Here is a 24,873-nt window from a genome sequence, read left to right as displayed (position 1 = left end):
AGGCAGAACACACAGAGGCATATCTAGTTAAAAGAAATAAAGGAAAAGAAAACATCATTTATAATACAAAAAATTAAAATAGCCAGCCTAAACTGAACAAGAAAAGTGCAAACAAATGGGGAAAGGAAACACTCCTGAAAGATTCAAAAGCAAATGGAAAGACATGTTCCATATTCTTGGAAAAGAAGACTCAACATTAAATATGTATGTATTCATGTAAGTTTTTCTGTTAATTTAAAAATTTAACATAATGAGTTTCTTACTTTGAGTCAGAAGAGTCTTTTCCTACCCAGTTTTGAGGCAATTTCCTGTGTGGGAGGGGACTGCAGAGAGAATAAAACTCCCATTGCCATTAGAAATGTGAATTATTTATAGTCTTTTGGGAAATAATCTGGCAATACTTATTCATATTTAATATTATACATATCATTTATTCTAGCAGTTTCACTCCTGGAAATCTATCTCCTATCATTGAAAGTACCAGAAAATAAATATAACTGCACTCAGATACTTTTTTCAGCACTGCAAAGGGAACAGTGAACCTAGAAACAACCTGAATGTGCTTTCCTAGGGAGACAGTCAAATTTTGCTACATTCCTGTAATTGAATAACATGCATATCTTAGATTCCTGGAAGGAATTTCCAAAATGTATTTTTAATGAGACAAGCAGGATAGAGAGAGATATATAGGAGGATCCCATTTTTGAAAAAAATAAATGATGACAAAACCCATATGTGTATGGCCATAGACATGCCTGTATGTAGTAAGGAGAAAGGGAAGCAAGGTGTTTCAAATACAAACCTGAGAAATATACTTAAATACGTTCCAGAGAGGTGCAGAGGATGTAACCGGAATGCTGCCTCTGGAGAGATTCAGCACCCAGTGTCCACAGCCATACGAGGCAGCACCGCTAATATGAGCCCTGGGGTCTCCCAGATTCTCTTCATTCCATCCCTCACACAAGGTAACCCAAACACTTCACACAGTCCTCCGTCTTTCTCATCTTCCCCTGAATTTAATTTGGGATTGTCATGATTCTTAACTAATTGTTTACATAATTTAACAAATTCTCCCTGATATGCATCAGGCCTCCTTAAACTGGAGACACACCTAAGGAGATCTTATCTGGTAAGAGGGAAAACCTAGGGCATAGACATTCTCAGCTCAGCATGATAACAGAGAAAAAGTGATGGACAGGTTGCCCAGCCCCAGTTGAGGGTTGTGTAAAGCCCAAAGGCAGTGAAGCCATTTCACTAGGGCTTCATGGATGAAAAAGATTTCACTGTAAGGAAAAAAAACAAGGCTTCCTAGAAAAAAGCAGAAGGTAGAGCCAAAATCACCAATTCCCCTCCTACTCTATCCCAGAGCTGGTAATTCAGTGACCCCTTTTACCAGGCAACTCGCCAAACCCTGAACACAAAATGCTGGATTGAGGACCTGTCCTGTCAGCAAGATAAGCCCTCACAACCTGCACCCCCACCCCCACCCCAGGGCATGAAAACTCACCTCCGAAGGCAGAAGGCAAAACCGTGGAAAGCTGAGGGCTAAACAGGACTGGGTTCCTTCTACCCCGGCCCCAGGCCCACCCTTCCACACCCAGGCACTGCCCCTATCCTGCAGATGCTGCCATTTTTGAACTCTAGCCTAATTGATAATCAAGCCCTAGTCGCTGGTAAGCAGCACCTGAGTCAGGTGTCCTGGCCCTGAATGACTTGCCCAGCACCCTGCTTGGCCAGCCCCAGGTGTCTCCACATCCACCACCGCCAAGGCTGACCTCCAGCACAGTACCGCTCCCACCCCACCCCAAGCCATCTGCTTGCTGGGATGCCATCTCCAATTAACTGTTGCGTATGCAAATGGGGATAAAGTGAGGATACATCAAGTAAGTTCATGGTAGGAAGCAGAAACAGAGTGAGAGAGCTACTGGGGGATAAGTCTTTTGATTGGTTTTGGGCCACCCTACAGGCGCCAGTGTTTGGGCAAAGATGGAGAGTTGCGTTCAGCTGTTGTCAAGGGCTGTTTCAAATTCTCATCTCCAGGTGAGTCCCCTTTGCTTATGAAGGCTGATCTTGGACTGAAGCTAATGATGGATGATTATGGGAGAGAGGTAGGACCAAAACTGTTTGAACCAAAGAGGAGCTTCCCAGCAGAGAAAGCAGAGAAAGCAAATGAGCCCATGATGGGAATCAGATGTGTCTGTGTGATAACCCACAACCTGCTCACCTGTTCACCCACAACCTGCTCACCCACCACTCACCCATTCACCCACCACATGCTCACCCACTACCCTTCCACCCAAGTAGACAGTTAACAGTTTTGTTGAGCCTCTATTGTGCTAGGCACTAAGGATACAAGACAGCTTACAGAGGTTGTCTTGACCATTGCTGGATTTCAGCCTTTTGGGAGAGACTGACAGTTGAAGCAACAATTACAAATCATAGTGGAAAGTGATGGGGCAGTGCTAGGGAGTGGTGGGAGCAAGAGATGGGGCACATAACCCAGATGTAAAAGGTAATGGGCTTAAATGAGTTCTGAGACATGAAGGAGTCCGTGAGGGAAGGGAGGTGGAGGGCAGAGAAGAAATTCCAGGCAGAGAGAACAGATGGTACAAAGGTTTGGAAGAGAAGAGCCTTTGGCACATTTTAGGATCTGGGAGAATTTTCTGGAGCCAGAGGGTGTGTGTTGTGGGGGTCGAAAGATGAGGCTGCGGGGACAGGCAGGAATTTGTGTTATATCCTAGGGAGTGGGGAGACATGATCAGACTTGTGTTTTAGAAGGATGATAGATTGTGGATAGAGGCAAGACTGAGGGTTGGGAGACATTACATCACCAACAAGCACATGAAAAGACGCTTAGCATCACTAGTCATTAAGGAAATGCAAATCAAAACCACAGTGAGATAATACTTCATACCCACCTGGTTGGCTGTAATAAAAATTTAGAAATAAAACAACAGACAATAACAAGTGTGGAGAAAATCAGACTCTTCATATATTTCTGGTTGAAATGTAAAATGGTGTAGCTTTACAAAAAAGTTTTGCAGTTCCTCAAAAAGTTAAACATGGAATTATATCACCCAGCAATACTACTCCTAGGCATATACCTAAAAGAATTGAAAACAAGCATGTAAATAAAAGCTTGCACACACATGTTCATAGCACTATTCACAACAGTCAAGATAAAAACAATTGATGAATAAACAAAATGTGATGTATCCATACAATGGAATGTTATTCAGCCATATGAAATGAATGAAGATACATGCTATAATGTGGATGAACCTCAAAAACTTTATGCTGAGTGAAAGAAGCCAGACCCAAAAGGCCAGACATTTTATGATTCCGTTTATATGAAATGTCAGAGTAGGCAAATTCATAGAGACAGGAGGCAGATTATTGGTTGTCAGGGGCTAGAAGGAGGGAAAGGGAGGTGAGTGTCCTTTGAGGGTGATGAAAATGTTCCAAAACTAGAGAGTGGTGATGACTGCACAACATTTTGACAATAGTGCCACTGAGTTGTATACTTTAAAATGGTAAATTTTATGTTTTGTGTATTTTACCACAATTTTTAAAAAAGACATTTCAGAAGGAGTTGCAGCTACATGGGAGAGAAAAAGAATGATACTCTTTGCATCTCACATCTTTAAGTTATGTCTACCTTCATGGTAAAAAAAAAATCATCTGTGACACATAATAAATGGATTTCTGCCAGTGACAGATCATGATACAGAAATTAAATTCATGATCACCCTCTTTCCTCTATACTCATTTATGTCTTCCTGGTGTCCACTGACAGATACTTCAAGTATGATTTTTTGCAAAAAATAAAATCACCTGGAAATGGGTTTTTGATAAAATCATTCAAGGATTCCTGAATAATACATGTGAAAAAAAATCATGAGATTTCAGATTTTAAAAAAAAATTCTGACTTCTTTTGAAAACTTGGAATCTTTGTCCTCACTGGGCCTGCTTTCCTACTGAACCACAATTTGTCGTTGCTGAGTCGGAGCTGCCCACTTTAGATGGGGCATGCATCCTTGAGTTCGGCACTAATCCCTTTCCCACTCCTTATTGTTGCTCTGAGCAGCCTCATTCATTTGTTATTTATTTGACCCTGTAGGACATTTGATTAACTCTGGGTCCATAGAGGCACTTTTGAGGAGTTGGCATTTCTGGGTGATGGCAGCCTTATTCAACAGTGACTGTCCTCCTCCAGTACCTGTGGCCTGCCAGGTGACCTGGAACAGAAGAGTCTGAAGGAACAGAGGTGCTTCCAGACCAAGTATCTAAATATTATAGTTCCACATTCAGAAAACATCTGGTGGTTTTGGATCTCATGCTAAACTAAATGCAGACTAGTTCCAGTCATGAGTCTGAGGGTCAGAGGATAACACATGTGCCTTGCAAGACACACAGGTGGGCGTGGGAAGAGGAAGAGACACCACTTCCTTAGAGTGTGTAGCACTTGTGGAAGGGGGAAGTTCTCCTGTTCTTGTGACCTGCCTATCCATGTTTTGGCCCTTTTTCCCCACTTTCTAGAATTTGCTGTTCTTCAGCTTCCTAACAATTAGCATGGCTATGGTCTTTAATGTTTAGAATATGTTTTTTGTTTTTTGTTTTTTTTTTGGTTTTTGTTTTTTAAGGGATGAAGGACTACCTTCTAAGTATTATCTTGAGACTTCCATGATTTTCATGTAACCGGAGGCCTTGAAAAACACAAACAAGACTGGGAATCCCAGGTAGCCACTTTCCTTCAGGACTACAAGGCCACATAGTGAGACAAGGAATCTCTCCTTTGCCCTGTGTCTTTGGAGTTAGAAGTAGCTCACACCTTAGGCTTCTCCTTCTCTGTATATGGACAGTAAAACCCAAGTGGTGTTTTGCACTATCCCACCACCCCTGCTTTGGCTTGGGTGGAAATGTGCTCTAAGACCAACAACCTCCATGACACATTGTGCTGCTATGAGGACTCCTGATTTTAAAAGTGGGTTTTGTGGAGAAGAGCTGTCTCCAAAAGTTTATTGTGGGCATTTCCAATTCCAGCCAAGATAAAGTACCAAGGACTGCATGGTACACAAAACACACACACACACACCCCACTGAACAAACTAATAAAATGGACACAATACATGAAATGACAGCTCTAAAGTCATTGGACATCAGGCAGTAAGAAGAGTGAACTCTGAGAGACAGGAAACAAATGAGAACCCCACGATTGCCCCAGCTTACCACCTGAAGTTTCCAGGCCACAGTGCAGGAATGGGGAACCAGGGCAGAGGCTGGTGGTCTCCCTGAGTTGAGGATATGGAGCTGGGAGTCCAGGGAGGCCAAGTTTACAAGAAAAGGTAAAGTAATAGGGGTGGAAAGTTGGATGTTAAAGCCATCAGTATATGAGGGGGAGTTGTCAAGTCACGTCAGCAATAAGTAGGACACAGCAGTAAGCACAAACAAGTCTAAAAGTGTATTTTTGAAGAGGAAGAAGTGGTTTGGAAGCAGCCAAGGAAGAGGACATCCAGTCCACTTCCTCATCCAGAAGTAGAGGAGTATGAAAGAACAGGCTCAACTTAAGAAGGCTGCTGAGAAAGTGGACATTCTGTTTTCGGGTATGGCAAGGAGGTGCAGAGCATGTTTAGTGCTGAGGCTGAGGCTATGCTGCAGAGAAGGTATCATTGACAACAGACCCTAAGTAGTAGAAGGCACAGTGGCAGGGAAATTAGGTCAGATCAGTGGCTATGGAGTAGTGAGAATGCTGGTCCAGAATCCTAGGGAGCTTGGGCTTTCTGACAGTGACTGAGATGGTGCTGTAAGTCATGTAGTATCAGTCTCGATCTTTTCATGGAAAAAAGTTGGTATAATTCAACTTATATGGGCAGGGGCCACTGGACAAGTGATCTCTACTGGAAGTATTGGCCATAGGTGTAGTTAAGGTATAGTCAGAGGACTGCTCCCTTAAACACTTGTTGGCCTCTTGTTGACGGCACCCATAGGGAAAGGGGTAGTGGGGGCATGTTGAGGCTGCCTCTTTTCCACATGGATGTACAGCTATAGTGGCTGGACCTTAAGGGTCTGTGCTGCACCTGACAATGAATTCTTGGCTCTTGGACCCTCTTGGACCCATAGCTGGAGTAGCAGGGGGCTTCTGGCTGAAGAAAGAGGGAGATTCTAGGAAGTAAAAGTCATAATCCAGGTGGCAGGGAACCAAGGAATCACAGACCAAACTCCTTTTACAAATTAGGAAATGAAGCCAAAAAATGCCCTAAAATCTGATAGTGGTTTTGTTTATGAAACACTCACCCATATTATCCTACAGAGTTCCTAAAATTTACCCTATTCTTGAGAGCTATGGTGGACAGTTTCACAAAGGAGGATTGAGACTGAGAGACCAAATAATACACTCAGTGCTGCCAGACAGTGATAGAAGCAGAAGTGATCCAACTCCAGATCCAAAGATTGCGTGTACTTGCCAACCATGTTTCTAGAGTTCCAGTTACTACTAAAACAGGAACCCACTAACATACTAATTTGTTGACCGCATTTGTACTTACATAAAGGGCATCTATAGAGTAAATGTCATTTTTGAGGGCTGCATAGTATTTCATGAGTATCTATATATCCTGATGTCACTATTCAGAGGATTGCTGAGACTGAACATCATTCCTTACTGTATTAGTCATTTTTATAGCTTTTTTAAAGCTGCCTTTTAGTGTCATCTGTTGGTTTTTATTTCTGTCAATTGTAAGACCTCTTTGTATAGTAAACATTACGTTTTTATATCACATATTTTACAAAGGTATTTCTACTTTTTGTCTTTAACTTTTAACCTTATTTGGGATTATTTAAAACAAAAAAATATATAGAAACATTTAATTTTGAGTAATCAGCATATCAGTATATTCCTTTAAGGTTTCTAGCTTTCATTTGATGCTTAGAAAGGTTTTCCCTATTCTAAGACAATAAAAAGATTTAGTCATTATTTTTCCTTTTAAAAGAAATCTTTATTGTTCCTCCTTTTTACAAAAGTGATGCATGCTTGTCAAAAATAAACAGAAATAAATTAATTTAAGTAGAGTTACTATCTTAATAATGTGGGTTTTCCTATCCAAGAACAAGGTCTCTCTCTTCACTTACTTAAGTTTCCTTTTGCAGCCCTCAGTGGAGATTTATAATTTTCCCCTTACAGGTTCTGCAAATTTATTAAGTTTATTCCTAGAAAAATCTACTTTTCTTGATGCTGTTGGAAATGGGCTATTTTCTTTCATTATACTTCCTTATTGGTTGTTTGCATTAAAAAAAAAAAGCCATAAATTTTTGGATGTTACTTTTTAACTGATCATCCATTCCTGATTAAAAGGTCAATAAAAATAGGGGGAAAAATGTGTTTCCATGTGAATACTCTGCCTTGTTCATTTCCCTCTCAGGGTTTTCTACCAGGGTGAACCTGATGGTACTTGATCCATTTCAGCATTAACCTTGAGAATTTTCTTCATCTTCCTCATTATTAGGATTTTCCTTCACTGTGGACACTCTGATGCTGACTAAGTTGGAAGCTAAACCTAAAGGCTTTTCTACACACATTACACACATAGGGTTTCTTCCAAGTATGGACAGTTTGATGTATAATACAGTCAGAACTATAACTGAAGCCTTTGCCACACTCCACACATCTGAAGGGTTTTTCTCCAGTGTGGCTTCTTTGATGCCGAACTAAATGGGCATTAACATGGAAGGCTTTTCCACACTCCTTACATTGAAAGGGTTTCTCTCCAGTGTGGATTCTCTGATGCACAATATAGTCAGAACTACAGCTAAATGCTTTCTCACATTCCGTACATTTGAAAGGTCTCTCCCCAGTGTGTATTCTCTGATGCCGAGTTAATTTTGCATTGATACTAAAGGCTTTCCCACATTCCTTACATTGATAAGGCTTTTCTCCAGTATGGATTCTGTGATGATCTAGCAGGTTTCTTTTTGAAGAAAAACATTTTCCACACTCATTACATACAAAGGGTTTCTCCCCAGTGTGGATTCTCTGATGCTGCATTAGTTTTGCATTCACATTGAAGGCCTTTCCACACTCGTTACACTCGTAGGGCTTCTCCCCAGTGTGGACTCTCAGATGCTGCTGAAGCTGGGAGTTGCACCTGAAGGCTTTCCCACATTCATTACATTCATACGGTTTCTCACCTGTGTGGATTCTCTGGTGCTGGATTAATTTCCCTTTGACACTAAAGGCTTTTCCACATTCAGTACAATCATAGGGCTTCTCCCCAGTGTGGATTCTTTGATGCTGAATGAGTTTTGCATTATTATTGAAGGCTTTTCCACACTCCTTACACTGATAGGGTTTCTCTCCAGTGTGGATACTCTGATGCTGCCTAAGCTGGGAACTGCATCTGAAGCCTTTCCCACACTCATTACATTCATAGGGTTTCTCTCCAGTGTGGATTCTCTGATGCTGAATTAATTTTGCATTAACATTGAAAGCTTTCCCACAGTCATTACACTCATATGGTTTCTCCCCAGTGTGTACTCTTTGATGCGTGATATATGCAGAACTACAGCTGAAGCCATTTCCACACTCCTTGCACTGATAGGGCTTCTCTCCAGTATGGATTCTCTGATGCCGACTTAGACTCCCATTAACACTGAAGGCTTTCCCACAAACTTTACACTGGTAGGGCTTCTCACCACTGTGGATTGTGTGATGTGTGATATAATGGGAACTGTAACTGAAACTCTTTCCGCATTCCACACATCTGAAGGGCTTCTCCCCAGTATGAAGTCTTTGATGCCAAATTAATTTTGCTTGAATGCTGAAGGCTTTGCCACATTCCTTACACTGATAGGGCTTCTCTCTAAGGTAGCTATCTTGAAGCTGATTAAGCTGGGAGTCACATGTAAAGGTTTCCACTAATTCTTCACATTTGAAAAGTCTTTCCCCAGTATTAATTACTTCATGCTGAATAAGTTTTGTGTCAACACTGAGGGTTTTCTCCAATTCTGTACACTCAGGGGGGTGCTCTCCAGTGGAGATGGTATGACATCGATACAAGTTTGGACTTCGACTCAAGAAACAGTCCTCCACAGGGCTTGTCTCTTCTTTCACTGTTCTGTCAATTATACCACTGTTTGCTTCCTTCATACTTCCAATTGAATGGACTTCTTGAAGTTTCTCTAGAATAAAGGCTTCTGAAAAGTCTGTGTTTTTGGAAAAGTTACTCTGAAGTTCAAATAATTTACTATTTTTCTCTTCACACATTTTCTTGGTCAAGTTGTTGTCCATCTCAATGTCAGTATCTACTATAAAAAATAAAAAAACATGAATGCCATGTAAGAACCATGTTAGAAAAAAGAAAACTGCTAGAAAGAATAAAAGATCATAATAATCAGGGGGCTCTTTAAAATCACTAGCCTAGGTTAAAGAAACTAGGGTTTATCCATAAGGTGGCATAATATATAGCTGGTAAGAGAATGGAATAAATCTAAATTAATGCTGACATGAAAAGATGTCCAAGATAAATGATAAGTGGAAAAACAAGTTGAGAAATAGTATGCAGCATACAAACCTTTTGTGTAAAGGAGATAAAAGGAAGACAAAATATACATATATATTTGTATATGCCTAGAACACTTCTGGAAGAATACACAAGAAACTGGGGAAACTAACAACAGGAAGTTTGATAGAGTACCATCAACACACACACTATATAAACTTTCTGTACCATTTTAAGCCTGTTTAAGTGTTATAATTTTTAAAGTACTGATTTATAAAGAACACCAGGCTCTCTCTCTGCCAAGGGCAAGACTGTTATAGAGGACACAATCAATAACATGAAGATTAAAAGCAACAGCAGTAAACAAAGCTCTAGGTCTTGTCCACCAGTTCAGCATTCTTTCCACTGTGCCATGCTCTTCTACACTCTGCAGTTTCTCCTCAGGTGTCCCTTTGTTATTGAATCCCTTGTTAATAAAAATGGAAAATGCTTAAGAAAGAAAAGGCACAGGATGCAACAAGAAGTGATGGCAATGGTATGACAAGTGTCAGCGGCATCAGGAAGTAAAAGGAAAATACTTTTTCTTTCCTTAGAACTGAAACTCGAAACTTTCCAAAATTCTTCCTTCAACTTCTTTTTTCTCTATTCAGAAAAGCTTTAAGAACCTTTTGAAGCTTAAATCCCATGTCTTCCCACTCCTTCCCAAATACTGTTGCATTAACAGTGCCTTTTCCTTCTACCTTTTCCCCAGTTCTAATATAGATCATCCCCTGAAATTCTTTCTATAACCCAACAGTCTTTAGAGCTTCTGAAAATTGTTTCCAAATTTCTCAAAAGCTTGGCCCAAAAATAATACCTTTATTTTTTCCCTCTCAGTCTCTACTTAACCATGTGTAATTTCTCCCTCCCACAGGATTTCATTATAATTACTCTCAATTGACCAAAATGATCTGCATTTCCCTGACAGGCATTTTCAAAATAATACTGGTCTTCTCTCAATTTACATAACAATCTGTAATATATGAAAGTTACAAAGAAGAAAATTAAAATCACCTAAGATATAACCACCTAACGATAATTAGGTGATGTTACTCTGATGTAACTCCTTCCCCGTTTTCTGTCTGATTATTTTCCTTAAAAACACATATGTATTTTTTTTCAAAGCTGAAGTTAGTTTTCTTCCTTAACATCAACAGTAATCATTTCCCAGTGTCTTTAGACATTCTATGAAAATAATATTTTGCAATTACCTCATAGTATGCTATCATGCAGAGGTACCTTAATTTTCCCATTCTGTGGAAGGGACAGTCTGGATGCAGCCTGCTGCCTCTCCCTGTAACCCACAAGTAAGCCTTGTGCTCAGGGTTAGGTGTGTTAGCCTGGCTTCCAGGACGGGATGGTAATTGTGAGCTGACTTCCTTCTTAGGAGTGCCTGGAGATAAAATACATCCCTAATGGGCCTGCCAGCACATTCTTTCCCCCTTTTCCCCAAACATATGTAAACAATTACTAGAGACTGCCTGCATAAAGTATGTGTGTCCGTGGCACCTGGCCCACCCCCACTGCTATATCTGTTCCCAGCAGGGAGGGAGTGGGTTGCTTGCCTGCAGCACACAGAGATGGGTGCATGTAGACCATCTCCTTGTGTCGGCTGCAGAGGCAGACCCTCTGCCCATCAGGGATCAATGCACACTAGTGAAGTTGACCTTGCTTTGTCTCTTCTCTAAGTAAATGTTGTTCCATCCAGTGTCCATGTTAAGTGGCAACCCCAACACCTGTATGGAGTGAGCTGACATCTCTTTGCTGTCCTCAACGTGGTAGGATTCCTCCCCAGGAGGTGGTAATAGGTGTCCTTCCCCCAACAATTCTTACACTGAAAATTCAGGTTGTTTCCAATATTTTATTATTATAAAGATATTATAATGAACTTCTGTGCATGGGTACCTATATCTATATCTCTGATTGCTTTACTAGGCTACAACCCTAGAAGAGAATATCCTGGTTACCAAATACAAAGTCTTTGGTTCTTGATATATATGGCTCAAGTGCTTTCTAGAAAGACTACCCATTCATATTCACCTCCAGAAATCCATTCCTGTCTCTTGTACATTCACCAATAATGAACATAATTTAATTGTTCTCAATATGATAGGTGAAACATCTCTCATTACTGTTTTAATTTTTATCTCATTGGTTTTAACTGAGGGTGAACACTTTTCACATTGATTAGAAAGTAGACTTCTTATGTAGATAACCACTTAAGTATCTTTTCCCAGTTTTTCTACACTAGTGACCTTCGAATTACCAAATTCTATGATATGGTATCCTTACTAGCATAGACTTTTTTTTTTTTTTTTTTTTTTGAGGTACCAATATGCCCTGCTAAAAACATTCCCACCCTCTCCTGCAAAGGGGATGGCCATTTGACAGTGTCAGCAAATGAGATTTAAAAAGAAGTCTCTGGCTGGGGCTTCCAGGAAAGTTTTTAAAAGAAATGTCAACTCTGCAGACATGGACCTTCTGCCTTTTGGCTCTTACCCTTCTGTCAGCCCAGAACCCAGTATGATTCCTCACCCCAAATAGCCTACACAAACAGACCAATTTTTTATTGTCAGCTAAGATCATGATGGGCTGTTCAAAAAACTTCAAAAATACTTCAGGATTGTCTGCTGCCTGTAGAATGAAATCCAGATGACATTGATCGAGGACCTCCAAAATATTGCTTTTTCCCCCTTTATTTATGAGGCACATTATACTTCAAACTCTCAGTTTCCAAAATAAGCCTTCCTTGGTCAAGGATCATCTGGTTGAACGATCAAAAAAAGAGGATTCATTGAAAGGATGCAGGAGAATCACATGGATCGATCCCAAATGCAGGAGGAAAAGCTGGGCCTCATGGCAAACAGGAAGTCATCAGGCAGCCACTCTGCTTGAATCCATTAGAACCTTGCTACTCCAAATATGGTCTGGGAAACAGAAGCAGTGGCACAACCTGGGAACTTATTAAAAATACAGAATCTTGGCTCTATAACAGATTTCCTGAATCACAATCTGCATATTTATAAGTCCCCCAAGATGACTTGTGTATATATCGGTGTTTGAGAAACACTGAATTAGAACACTTCCTCCTTTCTGCCTTATTTTGCTATGTGCAGGCATCTCCTCAAATAAATAAACAAACAAAATATGTTATTGAATATACACATAAGCTAGGTACTTCATAGGTATTATCTCATTTCATTCTCAACCCATGGGACTAGTATGATCACCTCATTTTACTAGTAATTACTAATAAAAATTACTGAAATTTACCTCATTTTCAGAGATGAGGACATTAAATCTTAGAGAACTCAACAAACTGACTGTTCAAAGTCACACAACCAAGACGTGGCACAGCTGGGATATGAACTCAGGAAAATCTACTCCAAAGTAGACTTACAACTACCAGGCTTTTCTGCCTTTTGTGTGAAAAGACTATTGATTCTGTATCCTCCACATTTAACTCACTAATGCTTTGAAAGTAAAAGACCCCAAAAATTAATGAATCCATTAATATTGTCTGAGAAAGGTGATTCCAAAATTAGGATTGAAAAGCATTAGAATGAAGCATTTGAAAAGAGATCTATTCTTGGTATTAGAAAGAAAGAGCAAACTGCTAAAATGATAAGGTTTATGAGAAAAGTCTCAATTGCACCTATCTCTATATATCACCAAAATTACTTAGATTTTACTCTGTATGGCTGGTCAACAAATGCAGCAGGCTTGTGTGCTGCTAAAATTGGCTTTCTTCCTAAAGAGTTAAGCTTTCCAACATGATGGGCAATATGTGCCTCCCTTACCAGTCCAGAGGCCTTGGGGGCCTCTTCCTGTTCCAGCTGCTGGTGGAGACGGGCCCCACAGTTCACCTCCTCTCTCCAGTTGTGAGATCACAGCAGGCTTGAGAAGTGGAAATCCTGGTTCGGAAGAAGGAAGTAGTAGAGACAGGAGAATAATCCCGCAGATGAGCTCCTAAGCCTCCACTCAGGCTGTATCAGCAGTGGGGAAAGACAGTGAAAGCCCCAGCGAGCCCTGTGTCTAAGGATCAAGGGAAGGTATGGGGGAGCTTGGGAAGGGCCCCGAGTGTGGACCTAGAGGCAGGACCACCCAGGGAGATTCTGCTCAAAGGGAGACTACTTTTCGGCCATGATATATTCTTGGCCTGAAATATTCTTAGGGTACGCTGGCCTGAGATATTCTTAGCGTACACTGAGATCCTTGGAAAGACTCAAGAGATAGAAGTAAGGTGAGGGGGAACCTGAAGGTGCCACTGTGGAACAGGAAGTTACTTTTTTCCACACTGTGTCCAAAACACAGCTTCTGTAGGGTGGAGTAAAAGTAAACACCAGTCTCAACAAAGTCCTCTCTTGGTCCCAAAAGTACTCAGGGCTCACCCTTCCCAGCAATCCCTGAGTCTAGGGGATTTGGACTCTCAACCTCTGGGGCTCCCACCAGAGACCCTGCCTGCAACCCATAAGGGGGAAGGAAAGCAGAAAACCCCAAATGGCAGAGTTTGGGTCCCAGGGGGAAGGAGGCCTTACCCAGGGAGACCACATTCCCATAATTCTCCAGCATCACTTCCCTGTACAGGGCCCTCTGTGCAGGGGACAGGCCATCCCATTCCGTCTGGGTGAAGTACACGGCCACATCCGCAAAGGTCACCAACTGCTGAAACAACAGGTTCCTGCTGCCCTAAGGCCAATTCCATGGCTCAGGCCCTAAGTGAGGGGCAGAGGGCAGTATAAGGGCTTGGGGAGGGAGCTTTTGAAGAATATGAAATTAGTAACAAGGGAAAGGTTTGAGAAAAGGCATCTGCAGAGTGAACCATGGAATATCCAACTTCCCTCACGGCAGAGAAGCCACATGCCATTTTTTTGTACTTATAATAGATAACATAAATTGGGGAGAAAAAAGAAAATTCCTGCAACCAAATTCCCCTAAAGGAACTCCACCGTATTAGATAGGCCACTTACCCTGCCCACTCCCTCACTGGAAGACACGGTTCAGAACCACTCAGCAGCAGTTCCTGCTTCATCTCCTGAGGGCTTAGCTTCACCACCCTGCTCCCCTGTGCTCAGCCCTCCTCCACGCCCCACAGCTCACCCTCATCTTCCAACCTCAGGTCACCCCCAAAGAACAGTCCTGGCTTCCATCCTATCCAGCCCTCATCTGCTGCTGGACTGCCATCACAGATCCCGCAACAAGCGGCAAGAGGAAGCACAGTGCTGCCTGGAACAGCCCGTTCTGCTTCCCGGTGGGTACCTTGAAAACCCAGCATTTCCTGGTACCCTCTCATTTAAGCCTCATCCTTTCCAGCTTCACCGAAGACCTCAGTTTCTCCAAGAAGGCTTGAGAAAGAAGGGAGGTCAGCCTTCTCGTTGGCCAGCTACTCTGCCACCTTGGCTGCTTCTCTTTGCTAAGCCATGTCAGCGGAGGCTCGGCCACTCAGGGCTGATGCTACATGTCGCTCCCAGGCCCGACTCCTCCCTCCTGGGCAGCTGCAGCCTCTGGCTGGTTCCCCTTGTGCCAACCTCAGCCTTTGGGAACAACCTTGGGGACTCATCTGAGATTTGTGTCTCAGTTTCTCTCGCCAGGATCTATCTTGCTTGAGTCTTCTGACCTCCACACCTGAACAATTCTAGTCCAACTTCTGGGTGTTTCTGTGAGTCACTCCCTGTGTGACCTTCACAAGTTAAGTAACTTCTCTACCCAAAATTAAATACCTTTACTCCCCACCACAAGTAAGGTGCACCTCCTCCTGAATTCATACCTCAGCTGATGTCACCACCATCCACTCAGGAAACCTCAGCTAGAAACCTCCCTCTCCCTCACCGCCAGCCCCAATCCTTTGACTCCATGTTCTAAAGACTTTTATGCCTTAAGCATTACTTGAACGTGACCCCTCCTCTTTAAGTTGTTAAACTTTCCTCGATGAAGCCCACATCACTTGGACTTCCACAGGGAATTCTTGCAGAAGGGGTCACCTGGATTTTGACTCACCCCCCAAAATTATTCCATACACTGTTGCCACAAACCTGACCCAGTTAACTTCACTGGTTCCCTAGACATCATGTGGCTGAATGGTCAAGAACCAGACAATAACTGCATGACCCTGGCCACATTACTTAGCTCCCCTGTGCCTTTGTGTCTTTATTGGTAGGATGAGCACAAGACAGAGGGCGGTCGTCGGGACTGGCTGAGCCACTGGCTGAGCCACCCACACAAAGCACTCAGTGTGGCGCCCGCAACGTAAGCCCCAAGCTGGTTCCTGCTGTCACGGTTGTTACAGGTGTTACAGTTGCTATGATTGTTCCCAACCTGTAGTCCATGGAGGTCCATGGATGAGCCTCAGGGGGTCCGTGAAGTCCCTGAAATTGTATGGAAAATTTGGTTTGTAGGTTTATTTTCCTGAGGTGAGGCTCCAGAGCTCTTATTGGAGACCTGAAGTCTGAGCTACTCACCCCAAGCCCTGAAAGCCTCTCAAGGACACAGTGAGACATGCTGTCCCTCAGGACTTCCCTGCCCTTTTCTTCCCTTTCGCCAAGCTAGAGGCACAGCCATCCTTTATATCAGGCTGTTCCTGCCATTCCTATTCACCTACAGGGAGAATCCATTCTCCTCCATGTGTCCAGGCAGAGGGCATCCTACGGGGACAGCGTCTGCATCAAGACTACACTTCTGCTTCCCACGCACGCTCTGTGCTGCCTCCATCTCTTTCCTGTCCTGGGTCTCTGGCTGCCCATCCTTCCACATCACCTCTTTCCACAACCTCCAATGCTGCAGGTGGAAGCATGGGGTCCCCCTCCAGCTTTCATCCACAGGCTAACCAGCTTCCCTTCTCAGTTATCCTCAATCTGGCACTGTCTGGAGGAAGGGCTGAGGGACCCACTGCTCACCTGGGGCCAGGCTGTGAGGAGTATGGCTGCCATCACCTGGTCTTCCTCTCAGAGATGGGCAGAGGCTGAGGGAAAGACAGAGAGACAAGTGTAAGGCACACCACAACTACCAGGGACAATACAGCCCCATCACAGAAGACCCAAGATGCAGGTGGCCCACATCCAAATAGGAGTGAATGGGAACTGCTGCGGGCAAGGGAGTGAGCTATTGGCTCCACCCCTAAGACTCTTCCCAGCTATGACAGTGATGCTCATCTGCCAGGAACCCTAGGATTTTTCAATTCTGACACATATATTTAGAGAAGAGTATATATAAAATGTATGCAGAGTCCAAAGAATAATAAAACAAAGAGTCATATAGCCCCAACTAATCTTAAAAGACAGAACATTACCAATATCTTTAACTTATTTCCCTAAACAAGCTTATCCCCAGGGCTGCGGACCCAGCAGAGAGGCCCGAGGAACCAGGCCCCAGGGAGGCAGCACCAGGAGGGGAGGCTGCTGGCCTCATCCTGCCCCATGCCCTCACAGGTCTTGCTGCCTCTGTGAGGTCTTGGGAGACCAGCCTCCTGCACAGCCCAGGCTCACCTCAAGGAAGCTGGAGGCGAAGTGAGGCACCAGTTGCCTCCTCATGCTTGTCTGCTTTCTGACAGCAGATAAGCCAAGGCCTGGAACTCCCACTCAGCTCCCTGGTCACTAAAGCATCTACGGCCATGACCCAACAGGCCTTGTGCATCATAGTGAAACACACAGACTGGTTAGTTTCTGTAGTCAGTAAGCTTCTATGGGGGTGATACTTTGAGACTATGCAAATATCCTGCTTCTCATCCCACTTTCACCTGCTAATTTTAACACCCACTCATGATTCTTGTCTGCAACAACTATTACCATAGTGCTTGCCAAAGGTGGTTTCCTTTTTCTACCATAATTGATTGGAATTCTACTACAAAGAAGGGCTGTTCCTTGTCTCCCAATTATTTATTCATATCAGTCTAAACTCATGGAAACTTCTTTAATTCTATGAGTTATAATCCAATAATATCTTTATTCTTCATTGTGTCTCCAGTTCTCCCTCAATTATTTATTCATATCAGTCTAAACTCAAGGAAAGTTCTTTAATTCTATGGGTTATTATCCAATACTATCTTTATTCTTCATTGTGTCTCCAGTTGTCTTAGATTTGTCTTAAATTTGGCATCTGGGAGTCCCTTCAGGCTGGCTCCTGTGTCCTCTACACATGTCCTCTACATCATTTCTTGAACATTTCCTTCCTTTCTTTCTGACACTAGAAGATGTTCCAGGCTCATCTTGTCCTTTCCCTCCTCAGCCCTGGAATCAGCTACTTTTCCAAGGAGTCCTAGCTACTTATATTGGAGAATGATATCTAGAAAGCAAGATCTGGGTGTTAGGTGTGCTCACTGCTACTAAGTGTACAGTGTCTTCCAGGCCCTCTCAGCAGACACCTAGTACATATATGTATGTATATATTTATATACATACATACACAAATATCTATATTACTTTTATATCTGTCCATCTCTCTCTATATTAAAAACCTTGAGTTCACACTGATATCTCCAAATCTAATCTATCACCACAGGGTTCATTCTAGCCTTCCCTCTTTCCTTATTTAATTCTTTTCCCAATAGTGATCAACTTGGCTCTCATTTTCGACAATATAGCTACTAATTTGCTCAGTCTGAGAAGACACATAAAGTAGTTTCAGAATTGCTAAATCATACCCCTATGAAAAGCAAATTTACTAACTAGAGTACATCATTTGGGTATAGGTCTTTTTGTCTTTAGCTTTATAGTAATTAGTCACAATACCATTTTCCAAAGTAACTCAGTTATTTTCATGCCCACTGCTTCAGTGTGGCTACATTATTCATTTGTAGTACAGTTAGGCTCACTGCTGTTGTCTGTATTCCATTTCGGGTTGTTCCCTTCACCCCCACCCTGTCCTGGCTGGTTTTCTTTCTTTCTTTATTGGGATATGCAAAACATTACTATAGTTATAAAAGTCAAAACTATACAAAAAGAATTAGAGAAGTGTCTTTCCATCCTCATCCCTTCCATCCTATTTCCTTCCATCCCATTCCCATTCCCTTTTCCTTTTACCCAATTCCCACCCACATCTGAGGGAACCACTTTTCTTAAGTTTCTGGTTTATCCTTTTTGCACAAAGGAGCAGATACACATGTATTTTCTTATGCCTGTTTTTTCTTTTTTTTTATTATCTTTTTTTCTTATACCCTTAATATAATAATATATTCTAAAAATCACTCCATATCAGTTGATTTTCATGCTATTCATTCATACAAAAGACTGTATCTAACCTGGAAGTTATGAAACACTGTAGTAGAATGTGCATCACCCATGAACATACCACCCAACTTTAGGAGCCCATTGCCAATACTGCTGCATCTGGCCGTGTTCCCCCCCAACCCAATCCAGCTTCCTACTCCTAGAGGTAACAACTGTCTTAAATTTTGTGCTTTGTGTTAAAATAGCCTTTTTAAAAAAAAAATAGTAATATCATAAATGCCTATATCTATAAACAATGTATTTAATTGTTATTGTTTATGAGCTTTTAAAATTGGCATCATTGTTTATAGTCAGTCATCTGGGACTTGCATATCTTAACATTATGTTCCTAACTTCATCCATGTTGTCCTGTGTAGCTGTGCTTCATTCACTTTTGCTACTGTATAATGTTCCACTGGAAAAACCTGTAGACAATTTAATATCTATTCTCAATGGACACACCGGTTGCTTCCAGTATTTAGCTATTAAAAGATTGCCAATAGTGAGTATTTTTGTACATATCTCCTACATATGAGTTTCTCTAAGGTATAAATTTTTAGAGTTAGGAGTGAATGTTGACGTTTATCAAATACCTTTGGCATCTATTGAGATGGACAGCATGTTTCTCTTTCTTTGATTTATTAATGTAGAAAATTATTGTAAACTATATATCCTAATAATGAACTTTAGTTGCATCCATGGAATGATCCCATTTAGTCATAATGCATCACTTTGAGTCTCTTTCTTAACATTTAGGATTTTCACATCAGTATTCATAAATGAGACTGGTCTGTAGCCTTTATATTAGTGTTGTGCTGGCATTATAAAAAGAATTGGGAAACTTATTTTGCTGTATTCTGTAACAGTTTAAATAGTGTTAGAATTAGTCATTTCTTAAAGATTTGAAAGGATTTGCCCATGACACATATGTGCTTAGGATTTTGTAAGAATTTGTGCTTTACTCACTGTCTCAGTTTAATTAGGTAAAAGGTAACCAGAGATTACATAGAAAATCTAAATAATATTATTGATAGGATTGACCTATTGGATTCTAATGAAATTATATATTCTTCCATTATAGAATAACTTTTCTTCTTAAGCATTCATAGTTTTTTTTTGTTTTGACACTTTAACCATGAAAACAAAAAACAACAAAAAGAAGTGGGAGTAAATAGATCAGATTCTCTAAGCACCAAGGAGTAAAGCCAGAAATTATGAATAAAGAAATTAACAACAAAATCACAATTGATGAATGGCTATAAAATAGTATCAAATACAAAATATGAAAACTCCAGGACTGCAGCTAACTGTATTCACAGGAAACGTTTTCCTTATTGGCTTTAACTGCCAAATAGGAAAGAATAAAAATCAATGAATAAATCATGCTACCTCAAGAAGGTAGAAAAAAAGCCTTTTGTGGTCTGGCTTCCCCCAGAAGCACAACATGGGATCAAGATTTATGTGCAGGTACTTTACTTGGGAATGCAGTCCCTGGGGCAGAACAAGGGGCAAGCAGAATGAAACAGTGAAACAGGGAGAGCCAATACAAGAATGAATTGTCAGGCTGGCCCTACTGCAGGCGACTAGAACTCTGACTCAGAGGATCTTTGAGGAACCATAGGAGTCTCACAGCATCTCGCTGGAGGGACAAATGGGGAAAACATTTATCCATTGCCTTTGACCCCACTGGTTGGGGTGGCCAGAAACAGGAGATTTGCAGAGTCTTAAAGTATCACCCCAAAAGAAACTTACTAATTACAAAGGGGAAAACTGTAACTTTACAATTGAAAAAGCACCCTAACCAAGGGATCACAGTTAATATTACCAGTAATGAAACATATTAATACCATGCTCCCCCAATAAGATGTGCTGAGAAGGGCACGGCATCACTTCTATGGTATTTTTGCTAAAAATACATGATCCAAATTTTTTATGAGGAAACACAAGGCAAAACTAAAAGTAGGAACATTCCTAAAAAAAAAAGGCACCTGGCTAGTACTTTTTAAGAGTGTCCAAGTAATGAAGCACAAAGACTGAGGAACTGCCCCAGATTGAAGGAGACTACGCAGAGATGAGAACTTAATATGATTTGGGATCCTTGCTCGGAACTTGAACCAGAAGGTGAACATTAGTAAAACATTAGCAAAATTTGAAAAGGGTCTTTAAATTAGTTAATTGCATTACATCTACACTTATTTCCTAGTTTTATTGTTCTATGGTTATGTAACATGTTAACATTTGGGAAAGCTGGAAAAAGACATACAGGAATTCCTTGTACTATTTTTGCAATGTTTTTTTGCAAATCTGAAAGGATCTCAAATCAAAAAGTTTAAAAAAATGTTTTATCTTTTAGAACAATCCATTTAGTGGTTCAACACTGAACCATGCACTGTTCTAGGAGCTGGAGATACTGAAAGTGAACAATTAAAAAGAACTCTTAGTAAAATTGGAATCAATGGATACTTCCTCAACTGAATTAAAAAAATGCATATATATGGACATACACACACTGTTCAAACCAAAAAAGAAATGCAAAATTGTCATTAATTATAGAAGATATGGCTGTATACCTCAAAACACCCCCCCAAAAAAATGAAAAACTTTTAGAAATAATTAAGTGCAGTAGATGCAATGTTCTAAATATGTATATATGAATAGTTTCCTACTATATCAAAAATAAACTGTAGTAAAAGTAACAGAAACCAAGACATCTAATAATATACATAAAAGAAATGTACATTTCCCATGAGACAACGCTAAGCCTACTGAGAAACAAAAGAAGCCATGAATTAATAGCCTCTTACATGTTGTTGGATAGAAAGATTCAACACTGTAGAGATGTTAATTCTTCTTAAATTAAAATGCAATCTCAAACAAGGTATTTCTAAAAATTTAACAAAGTGATTCTAAAGTTCATCTGGAGCCCCCTTGAGCTGGTGGAGAATGCAGGGGTATTGGCCTGCCCCACCACGATGGTTGCTAACGTGCCCACAGACATAGGGGACTGGTGGTTTGATGGGTTGAGCCCTCTACCACAGGATTTGCCCTTGGGAAGACTGTTGCTGCAAAGGAGAGGCTAGGCCTCCCTATAATTGTGCCTAAGAGCCTCCTCCCAAATGCCTCTTTGTTGCTCAGATGTGGTCCTCTCTCTCTAGCTAAGCCAACTTGGCAGGTGAAATTACTGCCCTCCCCACTATGTGGGATCAGACACCCAGGGGAGTGAATCTCCCTGGCAATGTGGAATATGACTTCCAGGGAGGAATGTAGACCCGGCATCGTGGGATGGAGAACATCTTGACCAAAAGGGGGATGTGAATGGAAATGAAATAAACTTCAGTGGCAGAGAGATTCCAAAAGGAGCCGAGAGGTCACTCTGGTGGGCACTCTTATGCACAATATAGACAACCCTTTTCAGGTTCTAATGAATTGGGGTAGCTGGTGGTGGATACCTGAAACTATCAAACTACAACCCAGAACCCATGAATCTTGAAGACGATTGTATAAAAATGTAGCTTATGAGGGGTGACAGGGGGATTGGGAAAGCCATAAGGACACACTCCCCTCTGTCTAGTTTATGGATGGATGAGTAGAAAAATAGGGGAAGGAAACAAACAGACAAAGGCACCCACTGTTCTTTTTTACTTTAATTGCTCTTTTTCACTTTAATTATTATTCTTGTTATTTTTGTGTGTGTGGTAATGAAGGTGTCAGGGATTGATTTTGGTGATGAATGTACAACTATGCAATGGTACTGTGAACAATCGAATGTACGATTTGTTTTGTATGACTGCGTGGTATGTGAATATATCTCAATAAAATGAAGATAAAAAAAGGTACTGAAAATATTTTTGAATAACTGCAGTAGTACAGTACTAGCAGGGAAACACACCATTGGTACACCAAGAGTCTAGCATATATTCCTTTTCAGCTTAAACAGTAATCATTTTCTAAAATGTTAGTGGGAAGGGAAAAAGTATAAATAGCAAGCATAGGCAGTGCTTCCAAAGAACTTCATAAAGCAGAAAAGGAGAAAGATGGCATGCCATCTAGAGATGCTAGCTTAGCATAACAGGGTCCTGGAACTTTTTTTAATGCGAAAAGTTGGAAATAACAGATAAACCAAAGGGAAGGATTCTGTAAAGAAACAGTTCTTAAATGACAGAGGATAACTGATACATCACTATTCTTGAGGAGATAGAAAAACAAAGGAATCCTGAGGCCAGGGAAACAAGAGCCCTTAGTTAGTTCTAGGGCAAGGATGAGAGCAGTAAATATCATTAATTACAGGCTTCATTGCCTGCAAGTAACAGACCATGTGATTACAGAAAGACAAGGTAAGCGTGCGGTGGGAGAATAGTGACATTTTCAGAAAAGAGTGGAAACTAACAATATATGCAAAGAACTGTCCTAGAGGCCGAGTGCCTCGCTGACATGGTCTCTGTCCTGTACCTGGAGGGGAGTGTTCCACTCTCCCTCCAGGAATGCCTCGTGGAAAGCGAAATTATTCCCAGGTCACCGTCACCCCACAGCCCGAGGGAAGCAGAGCCGTTACCTTTTACAGCTTACACTGCCTCCAGGAGACGGTGCCTCCAAACTCCGGGCTTCCTCAGCTCCCGGGTTACTAGGAGGGGTCTACTTTTTCCGCTCCTTATCGGCCCTGATTCACGACCCCAGGTCAGGAGCCAGGGAGCACACCGTTGAAACTTGAAATGCTTGGGTAAAAGCCCGGGCACGATCTTAATATGGCAAAAGACTGGTAATATCACCTCGGGCCGCTTCACCCCTGCAAATACTCCACTCTCTGGCTGCACCGACGACACTCCTTCCCGAAAGGCCAGTAGCATTTTCCCTGAACAGATCAAGCGCTAAACGTTCAGGGCCTGGTGGCTGTCACGGTGACCCAGGCTTCGCTTTCCACAGGATCGAACCTATTCCGTCCTGTCGAAAGCCTGAGCCCAGGAGGAGCGGAAAAGGACCTCGACCCCCTCCCGGCTCCCTCCCCCAGGCTCCGCCCCCCGGCAGCGCCCGAAGAAGGACCCCCAGCTTCCCTCTGGGGTGACGGCGCGTCCCACCGCACCCTGAGCCGTGCGGCTCCGCACTCACCTCCGCAGCGGGCGTCTCCGCGGCGCGACAGGAAGTGCGTCACCCAGCCGCCCGCCGCGCCTCTCTAGGAGCCGGGCCGCTGTTTCTCGGTGTGCCGTCGCCCCTCCACCGGCCACCGGTTCCCCTAGGCCCCGGGAGCCTTGCGCCCATCATCTGTTTCCCTCGGGTCTGACCCGAGAGGGTCGTTCATCCTCGGGGCGGGCTGGGGAATGCAAGAATCAGAATAGAGCATTGGGCCCAAGCGGGAGAGTAGCGCCGGGAATCTGTAACTTGGTGAAGCTGCAGGTGCAAACAGGTTTGGGGGTCTCCGGCCTGTACCCTTGGGTCGCCAGGCTGTCAGATCCAATGCCCCCTCTTTTTGTAACAAAAATTTTGTAATGTCCACTTTATTCTCCCGTAATGAAATTAATAGATAATGGCTTAGAAAACCATAGATGATATAAACTACCTGCATTTTTTTAAATTAATATTATGCCTTAACTGTAACACAAAGGTGAACTAAAAGGAAAATAAGTTATAATAAAAACAATTTCTATATGTAAAAGTTTGGTCATGTCTGTTGTAAGAGGCCTAATAAAGTGGTCAGATATTTGCCCTTTCACAGTTGAGTTTGGAGACCAAATAATTCAGTCTTTCCACCTGTAAACTTCTTAGATTGGCACACTACAATAGTAGGTGATCAGATATATACTTAACTTTCCCTTTAATAAAGGAATTTATTTTTGAAAACTACAATCAAAATCCTGGGCCACTAACAGCTCTGGAGTGACAGGTAAAAAAAAAAAATCCCTTTTAAAAATACACTCTGAATATCAATATCGCTTCATCAGTTGTAACAAATGTACCAAACTAATGCAAGATGTTAATATGGAGGGAAAGTGTGAAGGGTGGGAGGAGAGAAAGGGGCATATGGGAACTCTCTGTACTATTAGCTCAATTTTTCTGTAAACCTAAAACTGCTCTAAAGTCTATTAATTTTTTAAAAATGAAATTTAAGGAAGTATTTAAAATCTGTGAAAATGGAAAAATATGCCCT

At 41.9% G+C, this 24,873-nt stretch overlaps 1 protein-coding gene across 9 annotated transcripts; it reads right to left on the bottom strand.

Moving 5' to 3' along the window:
• Positions 1 to 7,006: 7,006 nt before the first annotated feature.
• On the bottom strand, positions 7,007 to 23,856 carry ZNF23 (zinc finger protein 23). Of its 9 annotated transcripts, none has more exons than XM_037815715.1 (6): positions 23,838 to 23,856; positions 16,428 to 16,492; positions 15,850 to 15,899; positions 14,073 to 14,199; positions 13,335 to 13,448; positions 7,007 to 9,301 (listed from the first exon to the last, which is right to left on the bottom strand). In XM_037815715.1, the coding sequence occupies exons 3-6, from the start codon at positions 15,868 to 15,870 to the stop codon at positions 7,500 to 7,502; spliced, it is 2,064 nt and encodes a 687-aa protein (XP_037671643.1). In that variant the 5' UTR covers positions 15,871 to 15,899; positions 16,428 to 16,492; positions 23,838 to 23,856; the 3' UTR covers positions 7,007 to 7,499. The 9 variants fall into 9 exon arrangements, with proteins under 9 accessions (XP_037671643.1, XP_037671645.1, XP_037671647.1 ...); XM_037815717.1 differs by having other exon boundaries at positions 14,073 to 14,249; positions 23,838 to 23,855; XM_037815719.1 differs by adding an exon at positions 10,746 to 10,927 and having other exon boundaries at positions 13,335 to 14,249; positions 23,838 to 23,854.
• Positions 23,857 to 24,873: the final 1,017 nt, after the last annotated feature.

Source organism: Choloepus didactylus, chromosome 22 (assembly GCF_015220235.1).
Source record: "Choloepus didactylus isolate mChoDid1 chromosome 22, mChoDid1.pri, whole genome shotgun sequence".
Lineage (NCBI taxonomy): Eukaryota > Metazoa > Chordata > Mammalia > Pilosa > Megalonychidae > Choloepus > Choloepus didactylus.
The sequence above is the reverse complement of the archived record's forward strand: the minus strand, read 5'-3'. Positions and strand labels throughout refer to the sequence as shown.